The sequence below is a fragment of the Schistocerca gregaria genome, chromosome 7 (genome assembly GCF_023897955.1).
Source record: "Schistocerca gregaria isolate iqSchGreg1 chromosome 7, iqSchGreg1.2, whole genome shotgun sequence".
In the NCBI taxonomy this organism is placed as follows: Eukaryota; Metazoa; Arthropoda; class Insecta; order Orthoptera; family Acrididae; genus Schistocerca; species Schistocerca gregaria.
The window spans coordinates 554476198-554502819 of NC_064926.1; the positions used below are offsets into that span (position 1 = coordinate 554476198).

At 42.6% G+C, this 26622-nt stretch overlaps 1 protein-coding gene across 1 annotated transcript in view; it reads left to right on the forward strand.

The window, feature by feature from the left end:
- The first annotated feature begins 3092 nt into the window (after positions 1 to 3092).
- The window catches only part of LOC126282101 (cytochrome P450 6a2-like), a 106044-nt gene continuing 82514 nt past the window's right edge, over positions 3093 to 26622 (forward strand). The window contains exon 1 of the mRNA XM_049981561.1: positions 3093 to 3839. Within this exon, the coding sequence (XP_049837518.1) occupies positions 3517 to 3839 (323 nt within the window). The 5' untranslated portion in view covers positions 3093 to 3516. The remainder of the gene's footprint in view (positions 3840 to 26622) is intronic.

Consider the following 26622-nt stretch of genomic DNA (forward strand, 5'->3'; position numbering starts at 1 on the left):
GTTTGGTGGCCAGCGGAATTGTTTAAACTTGGAAGAATGTTCCTGGAGCCACTTAGTACCTTTTGTTGACGTGTGGGGTGTCGCATTGTCCTGCTGGAACATCCAAGTCCGTCGGAACGCACAGTGGACTTGAATGGACGCATGCGATCAGACAGGATGCATACGACACGTCACCTGTCAGTCGTATCTAGACGTATTAGGGATCCCATATTACTCCAACCGCACAAGCCTCACACCGTTACAGAGCCTCCACCAGCCAGAACAGTCCCCTACTGACATGTAGGGTCAATGGACTCTTGAGGCTGTCCCCTACCCGTACATATCCATCCGCTCGATTGAATTTGAGACGAGACTGATCTGATCAGGCGACATGTTTCCAGTCATCAACTCTCCAATGTCGGTGTTGACGGGCCCAGGCGAGGCATAAAGCTTTGTGTCGTATGGGAAAATCCCCACTTCATCGCTATCTTGGAGATGCTGTGTCCCGTCGCCTGTGCGGCGACTATAACACCACGTTCAAACTCACTTAAATCTTGATAACCTACCATTGCAACAGCAATAACCGATCTAACAACTGCGCCAGACACTTGCCTTATATAGGCTTTACCAATCGCAGCTTCGTATTCTGCCTGTTTACATATCTCTGTATTTGTGTATTTTAATACGCATGGCTATACTTGTTTCCTTGGCGCTTCAATGTATGTAGGTTACACGAGCAGAAGAAACATAAGAGATAGAATGTCTCTAGGTACAAATATGGGGGGTAATGAACATATCAGGGCGATATTATATGCGGGTTACCTAGTTGCCATAAGACACAGTGAAAATAAATTACAAATGGACTTACAGAGAGTAAAGGAAGTAATCCGAATATATCTTTGAATGAAAGTAACACATGGTACTTGTAGGTACCCTTCCAATAAGAACAAAACTAGTCCTCAATAATAAGCCGATGTAACAGGTAACTTTTCCAATATTTAGGGTGTGACGTATCGTATGAAAAGGATGTAGAACTAATACTTTCAACTATGTATGGGGCACAATAAGGAGGACACTTAAGATTAAAATGGTTCAAATGGCTCTGAGCACTATGGGACTTAACAGCTGTGGTCACTTAAGATTAAAGTAAGAAAAGAAACACGATGGAAATTTTATGGAGTCATGGGAGTGGCAACTTAATAATGTGGGACGGAAACTTCCACGCTGAGAAAAATCGATTTACGAGAGCTAAAAGTATCAGAAAAGAAATTGCCAAGATCTCTGGAAGGCTGTACTGGGGACGACAAAATTAGAAACGTACTAGCTAGGGAAGAATTAGGGAGGTGGCCAAGAACTCAGAAGCTAATGTGATACAACGAAAAATATGGAGTACATGCACTCCGTACGCCGTCAGAAAGGCTTCCTAAACTAGCAATGGAATATAAAGCTTGGAGAAAGAGTGGTTTAGGGGAGACCGAGGAAAAGCTGGTGCACGCCGATATAGTGATACAACCAGCAATTGCGTTGTACGTTTTGTATTTTACCTTTTGATTTCACATCTGCGATATCTGCTGTCCGTAACTACTACCGTCGTTCGAAACTCCTATTAGAGACTGAATTACTCGTTCCTTTTCTCTGCTTTTGAATGTAGAATCTAACACGTTGTTGTTGTTGTTGTTGTTGTTGTGGTCTTCAGTCCTGAGACTGGTTTGATGCAGCACTCCAAGTTACTCTATTCTGTGCAAGCTTCTTCAACCCCCAATACGTACTGCAGCCTACACGCTTCTGAATCTGTTTAGTATATTAATCTCTTTGTCTCCCTCTATGATTTTTACCCTCCATGCTGCCCTCCAATACTAAATTGGTGATCCCTTGATGCCCCCGAACGTGTCCTACCAACCGATCCCTTCTTCTGGTCAAGTTGTGTCACAAACTCCTCTTCTCCGGAATCCTATTCAATACCTCCTCATTAGTTATGTGATCTACCCATTTAATGGCTCTGAGCTCTATGGGACTCAACTTCTATGGTCATCAGTCCCTTAGAACTTAGAACTACGTAAACCTAACTAGCCTAAGGACATCACCTACATCCATGCCGGAGGCAGGATTCGAAACTGCGACCGTAGCGGTCGCACGGCTCCACACTGTAGCGCCTAGAACCGCTCGACCACCCCGGTCGGCTACCCATTTAATCCTCAGCATTCTTCTGTAGCCCCACATTTCAAAAGCTTCTATTCTCTTCTTTTCCAAACTATTTATCGTCCATGTTTCACTTCCATACATGGCTACACTCCTTACAAGTACTTTCAGAAACGACTTCCTGACAGTTGAAGCTATACCCGATGTTAACAAATTTCTCTTCTTCAGAAACGCTTTCCTTGCCATTGCCAGTCTACATTTCATATTTTTATCCTGATGTAGCTTCACAGGACCCAAGGGTTCGGAATTAGCTATATGCTGTCTAATGAAACAAAGTGTTTACTTCTAAATAAAAGGAAAAACTCAGGGTGAAGATCCTACGGAGAGCAGCGCGCTTCGTTACAGGATCGTTTAGTAATCGCGAAAGCGTTACGGGGATGATAGATAAACTCCAGTGGATGACTCTGCAGGAGAGACGCTCAGTTGCTCGGTACGGGCTTTTGTTGAAGTTTCGAGAACATATTTTCACCGAAGAGTCAAGCAGTATATTGCTCCCTCCTATGTATATCTCGCGAAGAGACCATGAGGATAAAATCTGAGAGATTAGAGCCTACACAGAAGCATACCGACAATCCTTCTTTCCACGAACGATACGAGACTGGAATAGAAGGGAGAACCGATAGAGGTACTCAAGGTACCCTCCGCCACACACCATCAGGTGGCTTGCGGAGTACGGATATGGGTGTAGATAGAGGTGAGAGAGAAACGGAGAGAGAATGCAGCAAACGGAAAGGGCACAGACACAGTGGCGTTCAGTCTAGCCGGTGTTGCATCACAGTTTGCTAACTGGGCGCGAGACCGCCAGATATGACGACTCACCGTGACGTCACGCGCAACGCAAGCAAGCAAGCAAAAAGGCGCGCCTGGCGCAGACGTGACGCGCTATAAATGTGCCAGCTGGGCGGACGCTGGCCAGTGTACGGCGCATGCGCGGAGCCGACATCCGCGGCGGCCCGCGCTCCCTCAAACAAACGCATCGCCTCACGTGGATGCGTCCCTAAAAAGGGCGGTTCGGCGGTTTTCCCCGGAATATGCAGAAATAGAATGCTCCCCATCGCAGACGAGTTGCAAAGCTGCGGAAGTTAACCACTGCAGGACAGTGTAAAAATGTGCAACTATTTGAACGGAACAGGTAAGGCTAGTCAGTGAGATTGCTATGAACCGAATTAACGTCACAAGGTGTGTGTCAAGAGTGATGAATACCTATACCGTGACTCATAGGAAGTTCAAGCTTTAGGAGTCGCTGTTACGCGCTTTGGATAACCCGCTTGGAACCAGAGTATACGCGCAGTGGTGAACTGGTATAGCAGAATCCGGTCTTCGCAGTAGCAGAAAACAATGGCGCACCTCAGTGGATGGCCCCTGACGCTCGTCCTGTTGGGGCTTTCGCTGCTGTTGTTGTTGGTCTTCTTGAGGGAAGTGAACGCCTACTGGCGTAAGCTAGGAGTCCCCTACGTGGAACCGAGGCTCCTCTTCGGCAACGCCGCTGGTCTCTTCTTCAGGCGGGAGAGCTTCGCCGCGTTGATCGAAAACGTCTACCGCCGCCTCGAAGGATGCCCTGTCGGAGGTTTCTACTTGATGACCCGACCGTATCTGATGCTCAGAGACCCTGAAGTCATCAAGAAGGTGAACCTGTGGGATGAGAGGTATTTCCATGCCAGGTGAGCCAAAAGTGCCTTGTTTTTTGCTCTGCCCCTTGACTGACTTCGCGATTTCCTGTGTCCATCCCTTCGTCTCTGTGTAGCAGACAGTAGCCTCGTTTACTTGTAATGTATATTATAAAAGTTGCTTGCCCTAGAAATCGTATTCTCTACAGCTCCCTCTGCCCACCATCATCATAATCTTAAAGATTTAGCCGCTAGGTCTAGCTCCTTCGTCAAGGTAAATTGTACCTTATTCTCGTGACAGATCAACACGTTAGCAAAAGCACTGGCATTCGGTTATTGTCTACTCCTATGATATACTTTTTCCATTTTAACCCTTTCAGACCCTCTGGCTACAATTGTGTTCATTAGTTTTTACAGTCCGTTAGCTGCAACAAAAGTATTTCTTCCCTAGGCGGACCTGAGCTACACACTTGTAATGTTCAACCTTTTCATCACGCGCAAGTGGTGCCAACCGTAGGGCATCACTACAAAAATATCAGCAAGTCAATGTAGCAGTACGCAGCAACTCTTGACGACCAGAATACACGGTTCGCTATATTCCAGTGTATAATTGAATATGGTTGTTACTTTGCATGGAAATTATTGAATGGTCATTTTACTATTTATTACAACAGAGAATATTTCATAATTAATTATTTTAGTCCTTAAAGTGAAGCAAAATGACCAAAGTACGTTTTGGAAACAGGTACAAAGTTTTTTATAAATCTTGCTCCTAAAATCATTAAAATATCGCCTAAGACAACTACCATGCAAAGAAAAATTTTTCTTCCTCCAGAAAAATTTCGGGTCGGAAAGGGTACTGCGTTCTTTCGTTTATATTTAATACTTCCAGTTTCTTCTGTTTGTCACTAACACTTATTATTATTATTATTATTTTTGTATAACTTTTTCTACAGCTGCGTATCGCCTGCCACATATCATAAAAATCTCACTCGCACAGCTTCTCATCTCCTCTTGATTGATTGTTGTCTTACCCAGTTTCCACTGCCATGTGTTAGCACACCAGTAAGGTCGTAGAACTCTATGTTGATTTAGTGTCCTACTTCTATAGTGTCTTGTTAAATGCAGCTAGCTGATATTTCCCTATTATTCCTTACCTTAGTATAGAATATTCAGCTCTTTGGGCGAATACGTGGACCAAAAACGGATAAAATTCAATCAGTTCCACAACCAGGTGTACGCCATAATTTAAAATCTAACGTGCGCAGGGACATATCTGGTACTGGTCTCGAATCTGTACTCAATGCGGTTTTCCATAGTGTATAGACAAACAGTGTGAGAGCTGAATGCTTTGTTTTGTCACTTGCAGCTTTGACAATTTGCACTTATTTACAGCCAGTTTAAATGCTGGAAAAAATATTCAGCATTATCAAAAATACCACACCAGGTCCGTTAAGAAGCTGTTTGATTTGAACGAGGCAAACTAGGTGTGTCAAGAAAGTAATGATCCGAAACGCACAGCCGTCTCTGTACAATATGTTAAAGTGACAACTTATGTTAAAGTGACACGTTCCACATCATTACAAAATGTAGTATTCATGATATATGGAACAAGTATTATGTATGTATGTGCGTATGGAAACAACACAATGTGGTGTCCACAATGGATTGGTCTGAAATGTCTCCAGATGCAAATCTGATCGGAAATGTTTAGTCGTATGTTAAGATGAAGCTTAAGGATACAGGGTACTTTCCTGCTCAATATTATGTAAAAAGTAACATCTATTTCTTTCGGGAACTGTTTATAATATATTTTTTACAGACTTCTTGTTGATATCAGGTAATACAGCACACTTTATAAACGAATTAGAAGAATTCTGAATATTTTTGAACCTGCTGAGAGTTGTTAAAAAATTACAAAGAAATTGAAGAAGTTTTTTCCAAAATGCTTCCTCAAATTGAGGTATCATTTAATCCAATCTTAAACATTAGGAAGAGAGTAAATTTTTACGAGATACGCATTACATGATGGCTGTGGTAATAGACATATTTAGTTCCACCTATTATGTATATTACAAGGATTAATTTTACCTAATAAAGATGTAATTGTTTCTATAATCTGATTCTGTAATAAAGCTTAGGTCTAGCACATAAGTATGGACTATTCCAAGTTACAGAAAAAAATTGCAGCAATGCTTTATAAACGTTAGGAAGTATATGTACCTGAATTTTGAAAATACAACTTGCAGGAAATTGATAATGAAGATATAAGTCCAATTAAACTGTGCCTGAGACATTTCTGAAGCATAGTCTTATACTCTTCATCCAGTAGCATTTCCTCATCTTCTAGCTTCCTCTTGGGATTCCTTTTAGCACTTATTGTTTCTTTGATAACTTGAAGAGCGAATCTTTCGGCTTCATGCACCTGTTGTCCGTCACACTCAAGCAATTGATCTTCCATATACTATGCCTAAATTTCTCAGGGTTCCCAACCTTGCTATCACTCCATCATTGAAACATATAACTGCATCTAATACACAAACATTTAATGTATTTAGCGCTACAAAAACATTCTTTGGTAATCTTTCCCTTATGCAGTGAATGAATCTTTCATTTGTATTCTGAGTGCCCCTATGAAGACATTTACTAAGCAAAACAAGGTCACTCAGGTCTCCCAAAATTGGATTTTTTTTTGTAACCGCACCAAGAACCTAATAATCTTCTCCTTTAGGGCAAAGTCCGTGAACAGGGTGGTTATCTGTGGACACCTTATGAATGTAGGTGGCCCATACAGCTTTTCTCAGTGCTGTAACATTCAGAGGTGCCGTTCGTCTAATCGCCAGCCCGTTATAACTCTAAAAAAGGTGTATTTCAGTTTCTGCCAATCTACCTGGACCAGACAGATATTTCCCATCAGACAACAACTGTCCTTCCATTTCTCTTCGTAGCTTCTTCAGTATAGCACCCATCCTCTTTTGCACATGTCCACAACACTCCCGTTATGTATCACAATAAACATTGAACTCATTCACTTTATTGAAAGTTTTAGTTCCCATCGACTAGGCACTTCGTATATTTAATGTTATAAATATTTTTAGAGCTCCATCACACTCCATACCTCCACTGCAACCATCGTAATTCTTAGAACACTGATGTTCAATATGTGCTTCAGTTTTACCATGGCCGGCGTGGTAGTACTTAGATAAGCACTCAACATTAACAACTTTTCCATTCTCCAGAGAAGTAGCACTTACAACAGCATTCAAGGAACGATGGCCTCGACATTGCCATATCCCATCTAGTGCAACAGCAATGTCCCTGGTTCCACTAATATTTAGTTACTTCTACTACACGTTTCATAGATGCTTTAGACACAACCGTCAAGGCACTTAAAGGTACTTCTATGTACCTGCTGAACCTACTGGGAGGAGGAGGAATGTCCAACAAACCACAAAACGTTTGAGCAGCCTTTTTTTCCTTTTCCTATTGCATGGACTGCATACTCTGACTTCAAATTCACATCATATGTATTATGCACAATGTTCGAAGTCATTTTCAAGGTAGATTTATTGCAGGATCTACACAGAACAACTAATTTTGACGCTAAATCCTTTCTGCTATTTCCTTGTTTAGTTATTTCCAGACAGCCTGACCATCACATTGTTTACATTTCGCCTTTTCCTTTATCAAAGAGGATAAGATGCCCACATGAACAACAACAAATCCAGTACGAACAGCGCCATTTTTAACGCAAAAATTTGAATCGCCAGGATGCGGGCCATGTGGGAATTTCTTCCCTGAAGAAGTGGTACATAGGTTACTTCCAATAGTGTCGCTTGCTTTGCTTGTGAACTGGTTACGACGGAATATCGTTTTATTGAATTACTTGTTGGGCGCATAGTTCGTCTTTATTGCACACTAAAGCATATTTACTTCCAAAAATATGTGTAGCACTTGGGCAACAAACATTCCGCAACACGTGAACAAACTGCTTCAGCGAAACAAAAGTAAATACTAGCAAAGATAATCATTTACACAATAGAAACTTGCACTGTTACCCACACAATCGCTGGAAACAGAATGTTCACCGTTTCGAAATAATACTGACTTTTGGAACAGAAATAAAAGGGGTGGGGTGGCATATTTACGTAATTTTTCATTTGAAACCCTACAACGTATATATCAATTTAATTAGGAAAGACTATAGAGTTTAATACGATCACAAAAATTTTGATTTTTCCACCATTGATAAGTACCCTGTATCTCAAAAGGAAACCCATATATACTTTCAAGCAGCCGCCATATAAAATAAGGAGATCGTTACCGAGAGAATATGCAGAAAATCTCGTAAGAAGCATGTCAAAAATGTGCCAAGCTATAACCGATGATGGCGGCGATTGGAATAACGTATTAGGTAATAGTGCATGTATTTACATGTAAATTTATATTTGTAATAGTGTCTTTTACTTCGTACAGACAACGTCGTACACTTCATTGTGGCATTGACTGTAGTCCTTGACAAGTACATCTCGAGCGCCATGGCGAGGATGGAAAGAGACACACTGCGGTTCAACAGCCGTGATACAAAATTACTTGGCAACTAAAGCAAGTTTCTTCTCCGATTTGGACACCTAGTAGGAAAACACCAACTGAAAGAAGTGAAAATGAGCGTAAGGAAAGCAATGGTAGAAGCATTCATCGAATTTGAAAGTAAATATATGTCAAACAATGTAAGTACATATCCTTAGAAGTTTTTGCAGTACGGAAAGATATTAAGACGATCGAAATCACCTGTTCAGTCTTTTAGTGACCACACTGGCACTGAAAAAAACTGTAGCAGGGAGTAAGCCGAGATACTGAACTCACTCTTCTGGAACTGTTTCGCCGCAGAATGTTGTATTATTTCTCCCTTTTCCTACTATCCCACGAATACTGATATCGCAATTTGCAGATATGTAGTCGCAGAACAAAATACTGAACCGAGTCTGCTCGATTGTGTAAAGGCAGTTGCACCGGAAGATATACCTATGACGCTCAACAGAGATTACCGAAAGGTCCTAGTACCTACTGGCAGCATTTTACCGTACGCAGTTCGGGCAATAAACAACACATGGCGTTTGCAAAAATGCGCACGCGGTCGATGTTTCCAAGAAGGGCCGTCAGGCAGACATGCGTAATTATAGGTCTACATCGCTGTAGTCCGGGAGACCAGTCTTCGCCACTGATAGCTCAGTAACGTCGTTCCGTTGCCTAGCGACCGCAGGAAGCCGGCCAATGACCTACTGCTCACGAGCATGTAGCACGAGACACGCTGTTAAATCTGACGCGTAGGTGTCTGAAACATACCTCTGAGTGTCTACATGTAACCGGTACTGTCGTTCCGTCGTTCACCTCACTGTCATTGGTTGTTGGTGATTTCGTGTGTGCCGGCCGCGGTGGTCTAGCGGTTCAGGCGCTCAGTCCAGAACCGCGGGACTGCTACGGTCGCAGGTTCGAATCCTGCCTCGGGCATGGATGTGTGTGATGTCCTTAGGTTAGTTAGGTTTAAGTAGTTCTAAGTTCTAGGGGACTGATGACCACAGATGTTAAGTCCCATAGTGCTCAGAGCCATTTTTTTGATTTCGTGTGTTATTCGCTTGTGTTTAATTTGAAACCAAATCGACCTAGACGAACGGTGGAGGCCCATCACGTGAAGTGATACGCAGGAATAAATCTTGCTACACTGTCAGGTCAGTAAACTGGAGAGTTCGCTGACGGATTACTTTTAGAAAGAAAAGGAAAGAACGGAGCCTTCATCTGCTGTCGAAGAGCTTGCTAAAGGAAAGTTCTGGAAGTAATCAAAGACACTGTTGTAAAGATAGCGAAAGAACAGTACCATTTGACTGTGATGTGAGTGGCTTAAAAAGACAGCAGGCACCAGGCAAAACAATGGTCGAGAAAGAAACAAGCGACACCTTTGGGCGATTTCCAGAAAGATACTACCTTCGTCATATACACTAAAGAGCCAAAGAAACTGGTAGACCTTATCATCGTGTAGAGCTCCCACGAGCACGTAGAAGTACCGTAAAGGGACGTAGGATGGACTCGACTGATGTCTGAAGTGGTGCTGGAGGGATTGACACCATGAATCCTGCAGGGCTGTCCATAAAACCGTATAAGCATAAGCGGGTGGAAATCTTTTCTGAACAGCATAAAGCAAGTCACACACATATGCTCAATAACGTTCATGGCTGGGGAGTTTGGTGGCCAGCGGAAGTGTATACACTCAGAGCAGTATTTCTGGAGCCACTCAGTAGCAATTCTGGACGTGTGTGTGTGTGTGTGTGTGTGTGTGTGTGTGTGTGTGTGTGTGTGTGTGTGTGTGTGTGTGTGTGTGTGTGTGTGTGTGTGTGTGTGTCTAGGGGCTGGGGGGGGGGGGGGGCGCATTGTCCTGCTGGAATTGCCCAAGTCTTTCGGAATGCAGAATGGACTTGGATACAGGTTCAGACAGGATGTTTACGTACCTGTCACCTGTCAGAGTCGTTTCTGGATGTATCAGGGGTCCTACATCATTCCAACTTCACACGCCCCACACCATTACAGAACCTCCACCAGCTTGAACAGTCCTCTTCTGCCATGCAGGGTCGATGTATTCATGAGGTTGTCTCCATACTGTTACACGTCAATCCGCTCAATACAAGTTGAAACGGGACTCGTCCGACCAGGCAACACGTTTCCAGTCATCAACAGCCCAGTGGCGGTGTTACTGGACTCTGACAAGTGAGCCTTTGGCTCCGAAAGCCCATATCGATCATGTTTCGTTGAATGGTTCGCCGCTGACACTTATTGATGGCCCATCATCAACATCTGTAGCTATTGGCGGTAGGGTTGCACTTCTGTCACGTTGAACGATTCTCTTCAGTAGTCGTTGGTCCCGTTTTTCCAGGATTTTTTTTGCGGCCGCAGCGATGTCGGAGATTTGATGTTTTATAGGATTCCTGATATTCATGGTACATTCGTGAAATGGCCGAACGGGAAAATCCCCACTTCATCGCTACCTGGGAGATGCTGTGTCCCATCGCTCGTCCGCCGACTATTAACACCACGTTCAAGCTCACTTAAATCTTGATAACCTGCCATTGTAGCTGCGGTAAACCATCTGACAACTGCGCCAGAACCTTGTTGTCTTATATAGGAGTTGCCGACCGCAGCGTCGTATTCTGCCTGTTTACATATCTCTGTATTGAAATATGCATGGCTTTTTTGGCGCTGCAGTGTATATGGCTGTTCTATAGAACGGAACAGCCCAACTGTCTAAATCGCTCGTATCGTTTCCGAGAGATATTTATTTTAAGGGCAGCAAATTCTTATTGGTTACAGCGCTGAAAGACATAAGCTTCAGCTATTCATTGTTTAACGGAGGGAAAGCATTAGTGGAAAGGTCAGATGTTGCGGCATGGTTTTGCAGATTGCGGAGAGTCATGGCTGTGGCATTCGTCGGTGCTGGTGTGATGGAACGCCTGAATGGACAATGGTAAAGCCTATTGGATAAGGAGGGCGGATTATTGATTTATATGGAGGTACACGATCGGTTTCGTACCAAACTGCCTGACCTTATGGAAGCAGGGAGAAGAAGCTCGAAATAATTACGCGTTGAGTCGATTGATTGAGTATAGAGTACAAGGTCAAACTTATTTTTCAAGTTTCACAATAGTGATCCCAAGTACAAATAGCATACTTAGTGTCACGTAATGACTGCAAGTTAATGTAAGAATGACTAACAGGATGAAGCTACTAAAAACTGAATTTCTGCAGCAAAATCTTATCAAAAGACAGCTTACAACCTTTAAAAGACACAGTATAGTTTCTGATAATCGAAGACGACAGGATATTAAGACAAGAATCTTTAAAAACAAGAAATCCAAAATCCAAAATGATTACTTTCATAAAACAGTAGTACAATCATAGCACAATCATCTTCATTTCTCCTCCTTACACAACGAACCTTATTAATGGAACCCACTGCTCTATCGATCCAGGTCAGAACTCCGCAGCTGAACACCGTTAACAAAAATACAGAAATCTGTAAGGAATAGAAATTGAAGCTTCCCTTCTGTTGTGGCACGCCAAAACCGCTGCCACCATCCTGTCCATTAATTCCGCGGCCCAGAAAATGCACATAGCGTGTTTTCTCTTACTGTGAAGTTTATTGACAAAGACCATGCCCCCATATACACAGGATTTAGACACTGGTTTCATAAACCTGTAATGGGCGTATGTTATCACTGGAAACAACCACATTTAATCAGCTGAACAAATAATACGCAAACACACGTAATGATGTCAGTGGCGTCAGAGTGCTACATAAGCTATTAGAGAAACACCAGCCTGCTACTTTGGCCCTTATAAGGATATCTTTAGCGTTCCATTGAAAACACCCCTGACACGTTACAAAGGACGGACCGCTATGAAATTGGGCACCTGGTCTCTGAACCACAAACCGTACTTGCTATTTTAGAAGAGATCGAGCGTGAGAAGTAGTGGCGAACAGTTCCAAGAGCCTTCTTCAGTAAACTAACTGCAGAGGCACATTACAGTTATTCCTTAATTCAAACGTCAGCTTCCTACGTGCTTACTTCGCCACAAAATGCAGCTATCACGTTTTCCGACGAAGCATTAATACTTCTGCAGCGACACTGTTTGAGCAGGGGTCCCCGCGCAGCACCTGTTGCCGGCAGTTAGCTCGACTCGCCATCCACGCCACGTCCACCACGCTTCCGGCTTGCCCCACTCCACCCAGTCACCGCGCCGGAGAGACTCCCAGAGTTCCTCAGCCCGGAGACAGGTCATTGTCCCTCGATGTGACTGTCGATAAGTGCCGACATGAAGCGATGCTAACGTTACGTTTAAAAAACACTGGTAATTGTTATGAAGAGATGAACTAAATAGATCCTCAGAAGTGGATCAAGAGATTGCTCATGACAGATCTGACAAGGCATCGGTAACTGTTATGTCAAGTGGCACATGTCATTCCGCTGTTCACGGTAAAACACCAACTTCAGGAACAACATTATTTTGTGATTGAGAAGTGCATCGTAAAGCAGATTTGAGGAAGTCTGAATTGTTCGAAGTTGAAGCATAAAAGAAACCAGTTTTCAATATACGTAACTGACGAGACTGCTGAAAAGCACAGGCAAGAAATGTCTGAATCCACTGTCACCACACCATTATCATCTCGGTGCAACTGAAGGGGATATGTGCGCACATAAAGAATTATTAATAACTTCTTGCTAACAACAACAAATTTTCCAAGAAAGATTTGTACTTATAGCGTCCTCGAGAACTCTGGAACGACTTTCTAATTAGGTATTGTGACTAAAGTGTATGGGTTACCGCAATCCGTTCGTTTGATTGTGACATTCGAGCAGTCCTCGGCAGTTGCACACATACAATAGGTTCCAAATGCAGGAAAAATACTCCCATCGACCGAGCAAAAAATATTACATCCCGAGAAGACTGCTTCAAAGTGCAGTCCATTGTACATCACCACTTTCCCTCGCCATTATTTGCCCGAATTATGCGTCACGCGTTGTTTTCTGCCAAACTGTGCGTGAGATGAATACGGGATGTATGTATAACAAGTTTGTTTTCCATAGAAATTTGTAAACTAATTGTAAAAATACAGCGTTTATAAGGTATGCAAAATCCCAAGACACCCACTGCTTCCACTTATTTAAGATAAGTATCACCACGCCAAGCGTATATCATCAACTGCAAAAAAATAAAGTATGGAATTTTACACACGAAGTCATCGTGTACACCATACAATGCCTTCCTCGAAATTAATTTGCAATCCCAGGTTTTTATTTGCCTTTTTTTTCGCACCTTTTAAGAAAATGTTAGTAAATGCAACAGACTGAACATTATTTCGATGTATTTGCAGTATAAGTAACATGTTGTTGTGGTCTTCGTCCAGCGACTCGTTTGATGCAGCTCTCCATGCTACGCTATCCTGTTCAAGCTTCTTCACCTCCCAGTTCCTACTGCAACCTACATTCTTCTGTATCTTTTTAGTGTATTCATCTCTTAATCTCCCTATACCCTCCACGCTGCATTCCAATACTAAATTGGTGATCCCTTGATGCCTCAGAATATGTCCTACCAACCGATCCCTTCTTCCAGTTAAGTTGTGCCACAAATTTCTCTTCTCCCCAATTCTATTCAATACCTCCTCATTAGTTATGTGACCTACCCATCTGATTTTCAGCATTCTTCTGTAGCACCACATTTCGAAAGCTTCTATTCCCTTCTGGTCTAAACTGTCATCCACGTCTCACTTCCATACATGGCTACACACCATTCAAATACTTTCATAAAAGATTTCCTCACACTTTAAATCTGTACTCGATGTTAACAAATTTCTCTTCTTCAGAAACGCTCTCCTTGCCATTGCCAATCTACATTTTATATCCTTTCTACTTCGACCATCATCAGTTATTTTGCTCCCCAAATAGCAAAACTCATTTCCTACTTTAGGTGTATCATTTCCTAATCTAATTCCCTCAGCAACACCCGACTTAATTCAGTTGCATTCCATTATCCTCGTTTTGCTTTGGTTGATGTTCGTCTTATATCCTCCTTTCAAGACACTGTCCATTCCATACAGCTGCTCTTCCAAGTCTTTTGCTGTCTCTGACAGAATTACAATGTCATCGGCGAACCTCAAAGTTTTTATTTCTTCTCCATGAATTTTAATTCCTACTCCGAACTTTTCATTTGTTTCCTTTTCTGCTTGCTCAATATGCAGATTGAATAACGTCGGGGACAGGCTACAACCGTGTCTGACTCTCTTCCTAACCACTGATTCCATTTCATGCCCCACGGCTCTTACAACTGCCATCTGGTTCTTGTACAAATTGTACATAGCCTTTCGCTTCCTGTATTTGACCTCTGCCACCGTCAGTATGTGAAAGTAAGTATTCCAGTCAACATTGGCAAAAGCTTTCTCTAAGTCTACAAATGCTAGAAACGTAGGTTTGCCTTTACTTAATTTATTTTCTAAAATATTGCCTCAGATGTTCCAACATTTCTACGGAATCCAAACTGATTTTCGTTGAGGTAGGCTGCTACAAGTTGTTCCATTCGTCTGTGAAGAATTCGTGTTAGTATTTTGCAGCCGTGGCTTATTAAACTGATAGTTCGGTAATTTTCACATCTGTCAACACCTGCTTTCTTTGAGACTGAAACTATTATATTCGTCTTGAAGTCTGAAAGTATTTTGCCTGTCTCATACATCTTTCTCACCAGATGGCAGAGTTTTGTCAGGGTTGGCTCTCCCAAGGCTATCAGTAGTTCCAATGTAATGTTGTCTACTCCTGGAACTTTGTTTCGACTTAACGTCTTTCAGTGCTCTGTCAAACTCTTCACGAAGTATCATATCTCCCATTCCATTTACATCTACATCCTCTTCCATTTCCATAATATTGTCCTCAAGTACATCACACTTGTATAGACCCTCTATATACTCCTTCCACCTTTCTGGTTTCCCTTCTTTGCGTAGAGCAGGGTTTCCCTCTGAGCTCTTGACACTCATACAAGTGGTTCTCTTTTCTCCAAATGTCTGTTATTTTCCTGTAGGCAGTATCCATTTTACCACAAGTGATATACGCCTCTACATCCTTACATTTGTCCTCTAGCCATCCCTGCTTAGCCATTTTGCACTTCCTGTCGATCTCATTTTTGAGACGATTGTATTCCTTTTTGTTTGCTTCATTTACTGTATTTTTGTATTTTCTTCTTTCATCAATTAAATTCAATATTTCTTCTGTTACCCTAGGATTTCTATTAGCCCTCGACTTTTTTACCTACTTGGTCCTCTGCTGCCTTCACTATTTCATCTCTCAAAGCTACCTATTCTTCTTCTACTGTATTTCTTTCACCCAGTCTTGTCAATCGTTCCACAAGGCTCACCCTGAAACTGTCTACCACCTCTGGTTGTGTCAGTTTATCTAGGTCCCATCTACTTAAATTCCCAGCTTTTTACAGTATCTTAAGTTTTGATCTACAGTTCATTACCAATGGATTGTGGTCAGTCCACATCTGCCCCTGGAAATGTCTTACAATTTAAAACCCGGTTCGTAAATCTCTGTCTTACCGTTATATACTCTATCTGAAACCTTCCAGTATCTCCATGTATACAAACTTCTTTCATGATTCTTGAACCAAGTGTTAGCTGTGAATAAGTTATGCTCTGTGCAAAATTCACCATGCTGCTTCCTCTTTCATTCCTTATTCCCATTCCATATTCACCTACTATGTTTCCTTCTCTTCCTTTTCGTACTATCGAATTCCAGCCAGCGATGACAATTAAATTTTCGTCTCCCTTCACTGTCTGAATAATTTCTTTTATCTCATCACACAGTTCATCAATCTATTCGTCATCTGCGGAGCTAGTGGGCATGTAAACTTGTACTGCTGTGCTTGGTATGGGCTTCGTAAGTAACATAAAAATAAAAAATTAAAAAGCAATCAGCACAGGGGTTCTACACAACTAACCTTGGAATAGCTTTCTGTACCCTTTCTGTAACGTGAACCGCTTGGTACCTACGCTCAAATATACTGAGGTGACAAGTCATGGGATACCTCGTAATATCGGGTCGAACTGGCTTTTGCCCTGCTTAGTGCTGCAACTCGACGTGGCATGGACTCAACAAGTCGTTGGAATTATTCTGAAGATGTATTGAGCCATGCTGCCTGTACTGTGAAAGTGTTGCCAGCGCGGCGCTTTGTACACGAAATGACCTCTCGATGATGACCCATAAGTGGCCGATGAGTGGACAAATAATTCGCTCGAGCTATCCAGATTGTTCTTCAAACCAATCACGAACAGTTGTGACCCGGTGACATGGCGCATGGTCATCCATTATCATTCTATCGTTGTTTGGGAACATGAGAGCCGTGCATGCCAGCAAATGATTTCCAAGTAGCGGAGCACAACCATTTCCAGTGAGTGAGAGGTTCAGCTTGACCAGAGGATTCAGCCCATTCCATGTAAACACAGAGCCACCAGCAGCTTGCACAGTGTCTTGTTGACAACTTGCATCCTTGGCTTCACGGGTTTCTGCTCCACACTCGAACCCTACAGTCAGCTCTTATCAAGTGCAGTTGAGGTTCATCTGACCGGGCACCGGTGTTCCCGTCGTCTAAGGTTCAACTGTTGCGGTTAAAAGTCCACGAGAGACGCTGCAGACGGTGTCGTGCCTGTAGCAAAGGCATTCCTGTTGGTCGTCTGTTGCTATAGACCATTAACGCCAAATTTCGCCGCACTGCCCTAGCGAATGCGTTCGTCGTACGTCCAACAAATTTTTCTGCTGTTATTTCACGCAGTGTTGTTTATCTGTTAGCACTGACATCTGTACGTTAACACCGCTGCTCTCTGTATTTAAGTGATGGCTGTCGGCCACTGCCTGGTCCGTGCTGAGAATTAGTGCCTGAAATGTGGTGTTCTCGGTTCACTCTTCGCCCTGTGGATCTCGGAAAACTGAATTCCTTAATGATTTCCGAAATACAGGGTGAAAAGTATTTAAACCGACTAACTCTGGGAGGTTGTACGGGACATCAAAACAAATATTCTTCCCTAATGTCATTTTTTCCTATGAGGAGTATTTAAGCCGGTAGAGGAAGATTTCGCTGGCGACAAATTAATTAAACCAACAAAAAAGTCCAGAGGGCACATACGTGGGGATCGAGCAGGCCGTGTTACAGGACCACCTCTGCCAATCCACGTTTCTGGAAACCGTCTGTCCAGGAATCGACGCACACGACTGAAATGTGCCGGCGCCCCGTCATGTTGGAACCACATGCGTTGTCTTGTAGGGAGCGGGACGTTTTCCAGCAATTCTGGTAACGCTCAGAAAATTGTAATAGTGCCTGCCATTTAATGGCCTAGGTAGCAGATAGGGCCCAGTTAAACAGTCCTCAACAACACCGACCCACACATTAACGAAGAACCGCTCTTGATGAACGCTAGTAACTGCGGCATGTGGGTTATCCTCACTCCAAACATGCGAATTGTGCATGTTGAAGACTCCATCACGCCCGAACGTTGCTTCATCGGTAAACAACACAGAGGATGGAAATGTAGGATGCATTTCACAGTGTCCCAGGTACCACTTCGAAAACTGTGCTATGGGTGGATAATCAACTGGTTCCAGGTTGTGGACACGCTGTAAGTGAAATGGACGTAACAATTGCTCTGGAAGGACTGTTCTTACATTCGCCTGATTAGTCCCCATGTTACATGCAATTGCACGAGTACTGATTGACGCACATGCTGCAAGGTAGCTTCCTCAAACTGCAACAATCTTACCGTGCGACGGAGTCCCTGACCAGGTAATCTGCTAAATGACCCGATCTCACGCAGACGTTGGTACACAGCAGCAAAGATCGCATGATGCGGGATATGGCTATTAGAATATTGTTCTTGATAAACCAGTTGTACAGATTGTCCGTTGTTGTGCGCTACATAGTACGCACCATGCATGTCAGTGTATTCACTCCAGGTTTATCGCTGCATTTGTTAACAGAGACAATGCACTGCTACACTGGTGGACAGCAGTTACCTACAACTGAAGAGCATAATACGGCCTCCACCTGTTTAAATACTCCTCATAGGAAAAAATGACATTAGGGAAAAACATTTGTTTTGATGTCCCTTACAAACTCCCAGAGTCTGTCGGTTTAAATACTTTTCACCCTGTAGAACGTCGTATGCGTCTGTCCCCAACCATCATTCCCCGTTCAAGGTCTCTTATTTCCGGTCGTGTGGCCATATCCACGTCCGAAACCTTTTCACATGAACCACCTGAGTACAAGCAACAGCTCCACCATTGCACTGTTCATTCATTGCTTGTGCACCCGATACTTTCGCCATCTTTATATGTGCGCATCAGTATCCCATAACTTGTGACATCAGTGTAAATGGCGCATGCCATGCATTTAATTTTTAAACCCATGGCAACCTGGATCTCCCTCTGTTATCACTTTCATTTGTGTCCAAACCCTGAATATACCACAAATTTTGACGAAAACGGCGTTGACGAGTAGACGCGTCCTCTTCTTCGTGGTTTTCAAACCTTTAATTGCTCATTCAAAGCGAACTTCCTTTCATTACTGTAACAGATTTGTCGAAATTACTGCTTGCCTTCGTGTAATTGTCACAAATTCAATAGGCCGAATGGAATTAATCTTAGAATTATGGGGGTGCAGACGTTTATGCAACCTATTGTTCACCTTGATGGTACTTGCAGAAGACGTCCAATAGAAATTGAAAGAAGCAAACTTGCCCTTGTAATGCCATAGTTACTAAGACCGTACCTGAGGAGCACCCAATAATTTTCGATGTTGTTTTATCGGATGTACTTAACGGATTCTCTGACACTCTGGTCTTAAAGAAATCAGTAACGTTCGCTAAGTTCACAGGTCTCGTGGCACCTTCGATTACTACCACAGATCAGGTCAGGTTAGGTAAACGTTCCCCATAGCATAATACCGCCTTGACCGACCTTGGATCCGTGTAGCGGTGCATGTTTCGAGCACCTGTTCCCCTAGGTTACGGAGCGTCTTGACTCGAGGATGTTATAGCAAGAAACGTGACTCACTCTATCAGACGACATATTTCCATTCACCCTAGGCCAAATCCCGGCAATCCCCTGCCCGCTGACATCGTTACTGTCGGTATCTTTGGGATTACGTGGGTACACGGATGTTCAACAATCTGCGGTTAACGGTGCGCTCCGAAAAACTTTTGCGAGCACCAGCATTTTACTACAGTGACATTTCTGCCTCAGATTGTTGCCTATCTGGATTTCGAGAGCAGGCGATCCCCGAGCCTCTATGTTCTGTGACGAAGTTGACGCCCAGCGACTTGCTTCAGTACCAGATTTCACTGTCCTTCAACCACTTTCCGTAGATGCTTTCGAGAATAGCACTCGAACGTCTGATTAGCTTCGCTGATACCGACATGCTCGTCATAAGCAGCGAACCGTAACCATCACACTTCCAGATTGTACCTCAGCGATGTGTTTAGTCACACCACGAAGACTCGAAGGATAACGACAAATTTCTAAACTCGTTTGAAGCAAGAATTGTTACGAAACTGTTCATTACTTAATTTTTAAACGCAGAAGTGTCATCAGATTGGTGTAAAGAGTACACTGATGACGTCTATAAGGAGGAGGAAGTGTTAGAAGAAGAAATAAGAGCCGATAGGAATAACATAGCGGACCCAGTACAATATTTACAAGAATCAAGAGAGAACAATAATACTGGGAGACAAAGAACGAAGTTATGGGGCTGAAGACGCTGTAAGAGACGAATTCAATCTTTCCCAACTACTGTTCTATCTTTACATCGAAGAAGCAATAACGATAGTAATAGAAAGGTTCAGTAGTGCGATTAAACGTTGGGGGGAGGGGGGGAGTGCCAATAATAAGATTCGCTGATAACATTGCTGTCCTCAGTGAATCTGAAAACGAGTAACATGATCTGTTGAATGGAATGTACAGTCTAATTAGTACCGAATAAGAACTGAAACTAAAATGGAATACGAGAAAGAAATGAAATGTGGTAGAAACGAGAATGGCGAGAAACCGAAAATGAAAATTGGGGACCGCGAATTAGGCGACGTTAGCATATTCTGCTGCCTGGGAAGCAAAATTACTCATGAAGGGCGAAACAATAAAGACATAAATAGCAGCATAGCACAGAGAAAGAGGGCATTCTTCGTTAATGGTCCCAGAAATAGGCCTTAAGAAGAAACTATTCAGAATGTACATTTGGAGCTCAGCATTGTACGGTTGGTACTAAATCATGGATAGTGGGAAAACTGGAACAGAAGAGAATCGGAGCGACTGAGACGTAACTCCACAGAATGATGTTGAAAACTGGATGGACTGAAAGGTGGGATATGCAGAGGTTCTCCACAGAATCGGTGAAAGAAGGGATAAATGAAAAAGACTGACAAGAAGGGAGAGGATGGTAGAAAATGAGTTAAAAAATAACGCTTCAGAACAAAATATGTTGGACAACACTGCAGAATTTCTACTAGGAAGTCCTTACACATCCTCCGTACAGTCACAGATCTCTACCCATGCGATCTGCATAATCCTGAAGCTCTGCAGAAGATATTCGTGACCGTACACTTGCTTGCCACGGAGAGGTGCATGTCTGGTTGAATCATCGTTTCATACGCAACTGAAAATATTTTTCCATGAATGCATTGACCGTCTTATCGCAAAGTGTGATAAATACAATTAACGAAAAGAATCGCAAGACGAAGAAAATACATCAACGAAGGTTGGTAGGCGTGTTTCTATATTCTGAAAGGTGTCTATTCAAATTTCGCGCCAGTCACGTGACAGTGGCGCCAGTAAGCTTGAACCTGTGGTATCCTGCCCACTCGTGTATCATAGTGCGCCTATGATACTGGTTTCTCAGATAGCTAAGCAACAATTGAAGTAAGTCACATTAATGATTTTTTATTACAATAATGTAGGTTGAGAATACTTAACTTGCACTCTTTACAAAGATTGGTCGCAAGCAATTGGCGACATTCAAAAAATCAATGTCCTTCAATGTATAAAATTTCCATGCAAGTAAAACGTATTGTTCACAATAGAATGCGGCAATGCTCAATGTCTGACTGATCACAGCTCGCCTGTTGACAGGGGGGCCACGTACTCGCCCCATGTCTGTTGTCTGGAATCCGGACACCCGGATAACCGAGCATGACCGGTCAGCACTGACGTTTCACCTCCCCTCGCCCCGGCTCGCTGCACTGTACTGTACAAATCCAAGCCTCTCTCTCTCTCTCTCTCTCTCTCTCTCTCTCTCTCTCTCTCTCTCTCTCTCTCACACACACACACACACACACACACACACATTCAATGTATTTGTCTGTCTCTGTCTCTCTCTTTTCATACAAAAGTAACGTTTCCAACAACGGGTAGATGACACAGCTAAATTCGTAAAGCCCTTGGAAAGTAAAATATTTCCATACAATCGCGGATAGAAAATTAGTCTCATTTCCAAATAGAAGATATATTTTTCCTTTCATTCATAGGAAACAGTAAGTAAGTGCTGTTTCAGTAATCTAGAAGACAACCATCTTCATAAAGAATGCATACAAATAACATTGAACATTTACAGACGTAACTTGTCATACTTTTATCTTGTTTGCAACAGAAACTAAATTGTAGTTATTGTTGATCAGCAGTAAATCACCAATGCGTTCCGGATTTAATTGGCTCCGGCGATTTTTTTAGTAATATACCGGCTTTATTAAAGCATCTTTCACTAGGTGCACTTGTTCCTGGAATACATAAAATACGTTTTGCAACTGCAGCCAGGTGTGGCAGATCTGTTGCATGTCTGCTCCACCACTGTAAAATGTCATCATCACCTCCGGGGTGCATTAAAATGTAGAGATCTACTTCATGTGCTACGAATGATCTGTTGTTCCTCTATTCCTTGAAAGGATCTCTCTTTCTGGTTGGTGAAGACACAGTACTTGAAGAACCTATGATAATAAACAAAAGAGGCAAATAATACAGAACTGATTTGGAAATTATTGAAACGTTCGCGTGAAAACGAGGTGTTTTATGTTAATAAAATATTATACGAATTATACCGTTCCCGTTTCTCTATAACACACTATCCACTAACTATGCAAAGACGATTATGTTAATGACTGCATGTTGTACCTGTAAGCAGCACACATTTGTCGCACATAGCTAAGAATTTCCTGCTTTTCATTTATTTCAAGCATATTAAGATCACGGAAAGACGGCCAAAGAAATGGAGGAATTTTATGTCTGGAAGTCATCACAATCTTCATACAAACGAAAATCAAGACTTAACTTTTATCCTTTGTTCCTCCTGTTAAACAATACATATCTGTTAGTACACATCAATTACTCTAGTTAATTATAAACTTATCGCGTATCATAATGAAACCGTACTTTTAACTGCAGTAATTATTCACCCGCCAGTCAGTGTCATTGACACTGCAAATTTGTTGCAGTTTGTGAAAGCAAAGAAGAAGTAACTGTATTGTCGGTTCTTTTTCGCCTTCTAATTCATCTGAGGCCTCTTTAAATGGTCTCAGAAAATGCGCAATTTGTCCTGAAAGTTCTTTATCATATCCTTGCAATCTACAAGCGGGGTCCTTTTCCGTCAGCAAAGCAGCAGCTTCGTTATAATGAGTGTGCAAGAAGTCCAGCCTAGTGTACAAGCTGATCCAGCGTGTGCAGCCCTCTTGTTTCAATGATGATTTCAAAGAAGAGCAGAGACCACTTTTCTTAATGTACCTTACAATGTATTTGGCAGTATGTATTGTTGAAGAGGTTATCTCCATCAAAAGTATGGCTAAGTGCTGTGTTTATACAATGAGCAGCACAAGGAATCCCTTCGTGATTTTGTAAGGCCTTTATTACATTGGCACCCTGCTCAGAGACAAAAACACTGTGCAACATGATCGGCGAAATGCCCCAAACAGCCATCCTGTCTACAATTTCTTTCATGATATTTACTCCCGTCTTCTTAACGTCCGGGAATTTTGTTGTAAATAAAACATTGTTCACAAGAGACCGATCTACGTTAATGTAATGTGTTGTAAGCGTCAAATAGCGCACCTGATTAAGCGAATCAGTCCACATATGAACTGTCGCCTGTGCGGCTGGTTCCGGCAGTGGTTCGTGTCCTCCCTCGGGCATGGGTCTGTGTGTTTGTCCTTAGGATAATTTATGTTAAGTAGTGTGTAAGCTTAGGGACTGATGACCTTAGCAGTTAAGTCCCATAAGGAGTCACACACATTTAAACATTTTTCAACTGTCGCAGCACATGTTTTATTAATAACTTCCGCAATAAAAGAAGGCATCTACATCTACATCTACATGACTACTCTGCAAATCACATTTAAGTGCTTGGCAGAGGGTTCATCGAACCACATTCATACTATCTCTCTACTATTCCACTCCCGAACAGCGAGCGGGAAAAACGAACACCTAAACCTTTCTGTTAGAGCTCTGATTTCTCTTATTTTATTTTGATGATCATTCCTACCTATGTAGGTTGGGCTCAACAAAATATTTTCTTATTTGGAAGAGAAAGTTGGTGACTGAAATTTCGTAAAAAGGTCTCGCCGCGACGAAAAACGTCTATGTTGTAATGACTTCCATCCCAACTCGTGTATCATATCTGCCACACTCTCTCCCCTATAACGTGATAATACAAAACGAGCTGCCCTTTTTTGCACCCTTTCGATGTCCTCCGTCAATCCCACCTGGTAAGGATCCCACACCGCGCAGCAATATTCTAACAGAGGACGAACGAGTGTAGTGTAAGCTGTCTCTTTAGTGGACTTGTTGCATCTTCCAAGTGTCCTGCAGATGAAACGCAACCTTTGGCTCGCCTTCCCGACAATATTATTTATGTGGTCCTTCCAACTGAAGTTGTTCGTAATTTTAACACCCAGGTACTTAGTTGAATTGACAGCCTTGAGAATTGTACTATTTATCAAATAATCGAATTCCAACGGATTTCTTTTGGAACTCATGTGGATCATCTCACACTTTTCGTTATTTAGCGTCAACTGCCACCTGACACACCATACAGCAATCTTTTTTAAATCGCTTTGGAACTGATACTGATCTTCGGATGACCTTACTAGACGGTAAATTACAGCATCATCTACGAACAATTTAAGAGAACTGCTCAGATTGTCACCCAGGTCATTTATATAGACCAGGAACAGCAGAGGTCCCAGGACGCTTTCCTGGGGAACACCTGATATCACTTCAGTTTTACTCGATGATTTGCCGTCTATTACTACGAACTGCGACCTTCCTGACAGTAAATCACGAATCCAGTCGCACAATTGAGACGATACCCCATAGCTCCACAGCTTGATTAGAAGTCGCTTGTGAGGAACGGTGTCAAAAGCTTTCCGGAAATCTAGAAATACGGAATCAACTTGAGATCCCCTGTCGATAGCGGCCATTACTTCGTGCGAATAAAGAGCTAGCTGCGTTGCACAAGAGCGATGTTTTCTGAAGCCATGCTGATTACGTGTCAATAGATCGTTCCCTTCGAGGTGATTCATAATGTTTGAATACAGTATATGCTCCAAAACCCTACTGCAAACCGATGTCAATGATATAGGTCTATAGTTAAATGGATTACTCCTACTACCCTTCTTGAACACTGGTGCGACCTGCGCAATTTTCCAATCTGTAGGTGCAGATCTATCGGTGAGCGAGCGGTTGTATATGAGTGCTAAGTAGGGAGCTATAGTATCAGCGTAATCTCTAAGGAACCTAATCGGTATACAATCTGGACCTGAAGACTTGCCCGTATCAAGCGATTTGAGTTGCTTCGCAACCCCTAAGGTATCTACTTCTAAGAAACTCATGCTAGCAGATGTTCGTGTTTCAAATTCTGGAATATTCCATTCGTCTTCCCTGGTGAAGGAATTTCGGAAAACTGCGTTCAATAACTCCGCTTTAGCGGCACAGTCGTCGATAACAGTACCATCGGCACTGCGCAGCGAAGGTATTGACTGCGTCTTGCCGCTTGTGTACTTTACATACGACCAGAATTTCTTCGGATTTTCTACCAAATTTCGAGACAATGTTTCGTTGTGGAACCTATTAAAGGCATCTCGCATCGAAGTACGTGCCAAATTTCGCGCGTCTATAAATTTTAGCCCATCTTCGGGATTTCGCGTACTTCTGAACTTCTCATGCTTTTTCCGTTGCCTCTGCAACAGCGTTCAGACCTTTTTTGTGTACCAAGGGGGATCCGTTCCATCTCTTACCAATTTATGAGGTATGAATATCTCAATTGCTGTTGCTACTATATCTTTGAATTTGAGCCACATCTCGTCTACATTCGCATAGTCAGTTCGGAAGGATTGGAAATTGTCTTTTAGGAAGGCTTCTAGTGACACTTTATCCGCTTTTTTAAATAAAATTATTTTGCGTTTGTTTCTGATGGATTTGGATGAAAAGGTATTGAGCCTAGCTACAACGACCTTGTGATCACTAATCCCTGTATCAGTCATGATGCTCTCTATCAGATGTTTCGTTTTGCACCAGCTTGTTCTTTGACATGTCTGCGTATAGTAGAGGGATGTGGCATGACATCTGCTACGTTAACTATTCCATAATGTGAACCTAGATGTTTTAACTCCTGGCCTAGTTCTCTGTAACTTTCACCGGAAACAGCATTAAAAGGTCTGACATCTTTATCACACATTACAACACACTTAGCTGTAATACTATTTTTTATTACTGCCGATATCTCTGAACGATCTGTATTTTTGTTAGGTTTCTTGGAACTGTGTTTCTTTAAATGAGTGGTTCCCGACTGGAAATACAGTAATGTTGAGCAGTTTATGCACGATACGTAGCCAGTAGACGCACTGCTTTCGTCTACAACCAACAGGAATGTACTCCACACTTGGCTTTTTAGACGTTCCCGTTTCTTCAATGAGTAGATGTTGGTTTCAGTCTTACATCTTACTGCACTGGCTTCCTCGCGCTGCATGATTACAGAGAGAGAAACACCACAAATGAGAAGCCCGTACTGGCTGCAGTGCCATACGAATAATGAGGCGTGTAACGTGTTTGAAGTTACGTGCTACGTATTCGGTCACGGCTTACATGCTCGGTCACTAAAACTAGTCCGGGCAGACTGTCCAGTTAGGGCGTGCTCGTCCCATCTGGTATTCTGTGCTCGCTTACTCGGTCATGCAGGACTCTAGATCACAAGTCACGGCTCGTCTTCCAGTGCGGCTCTT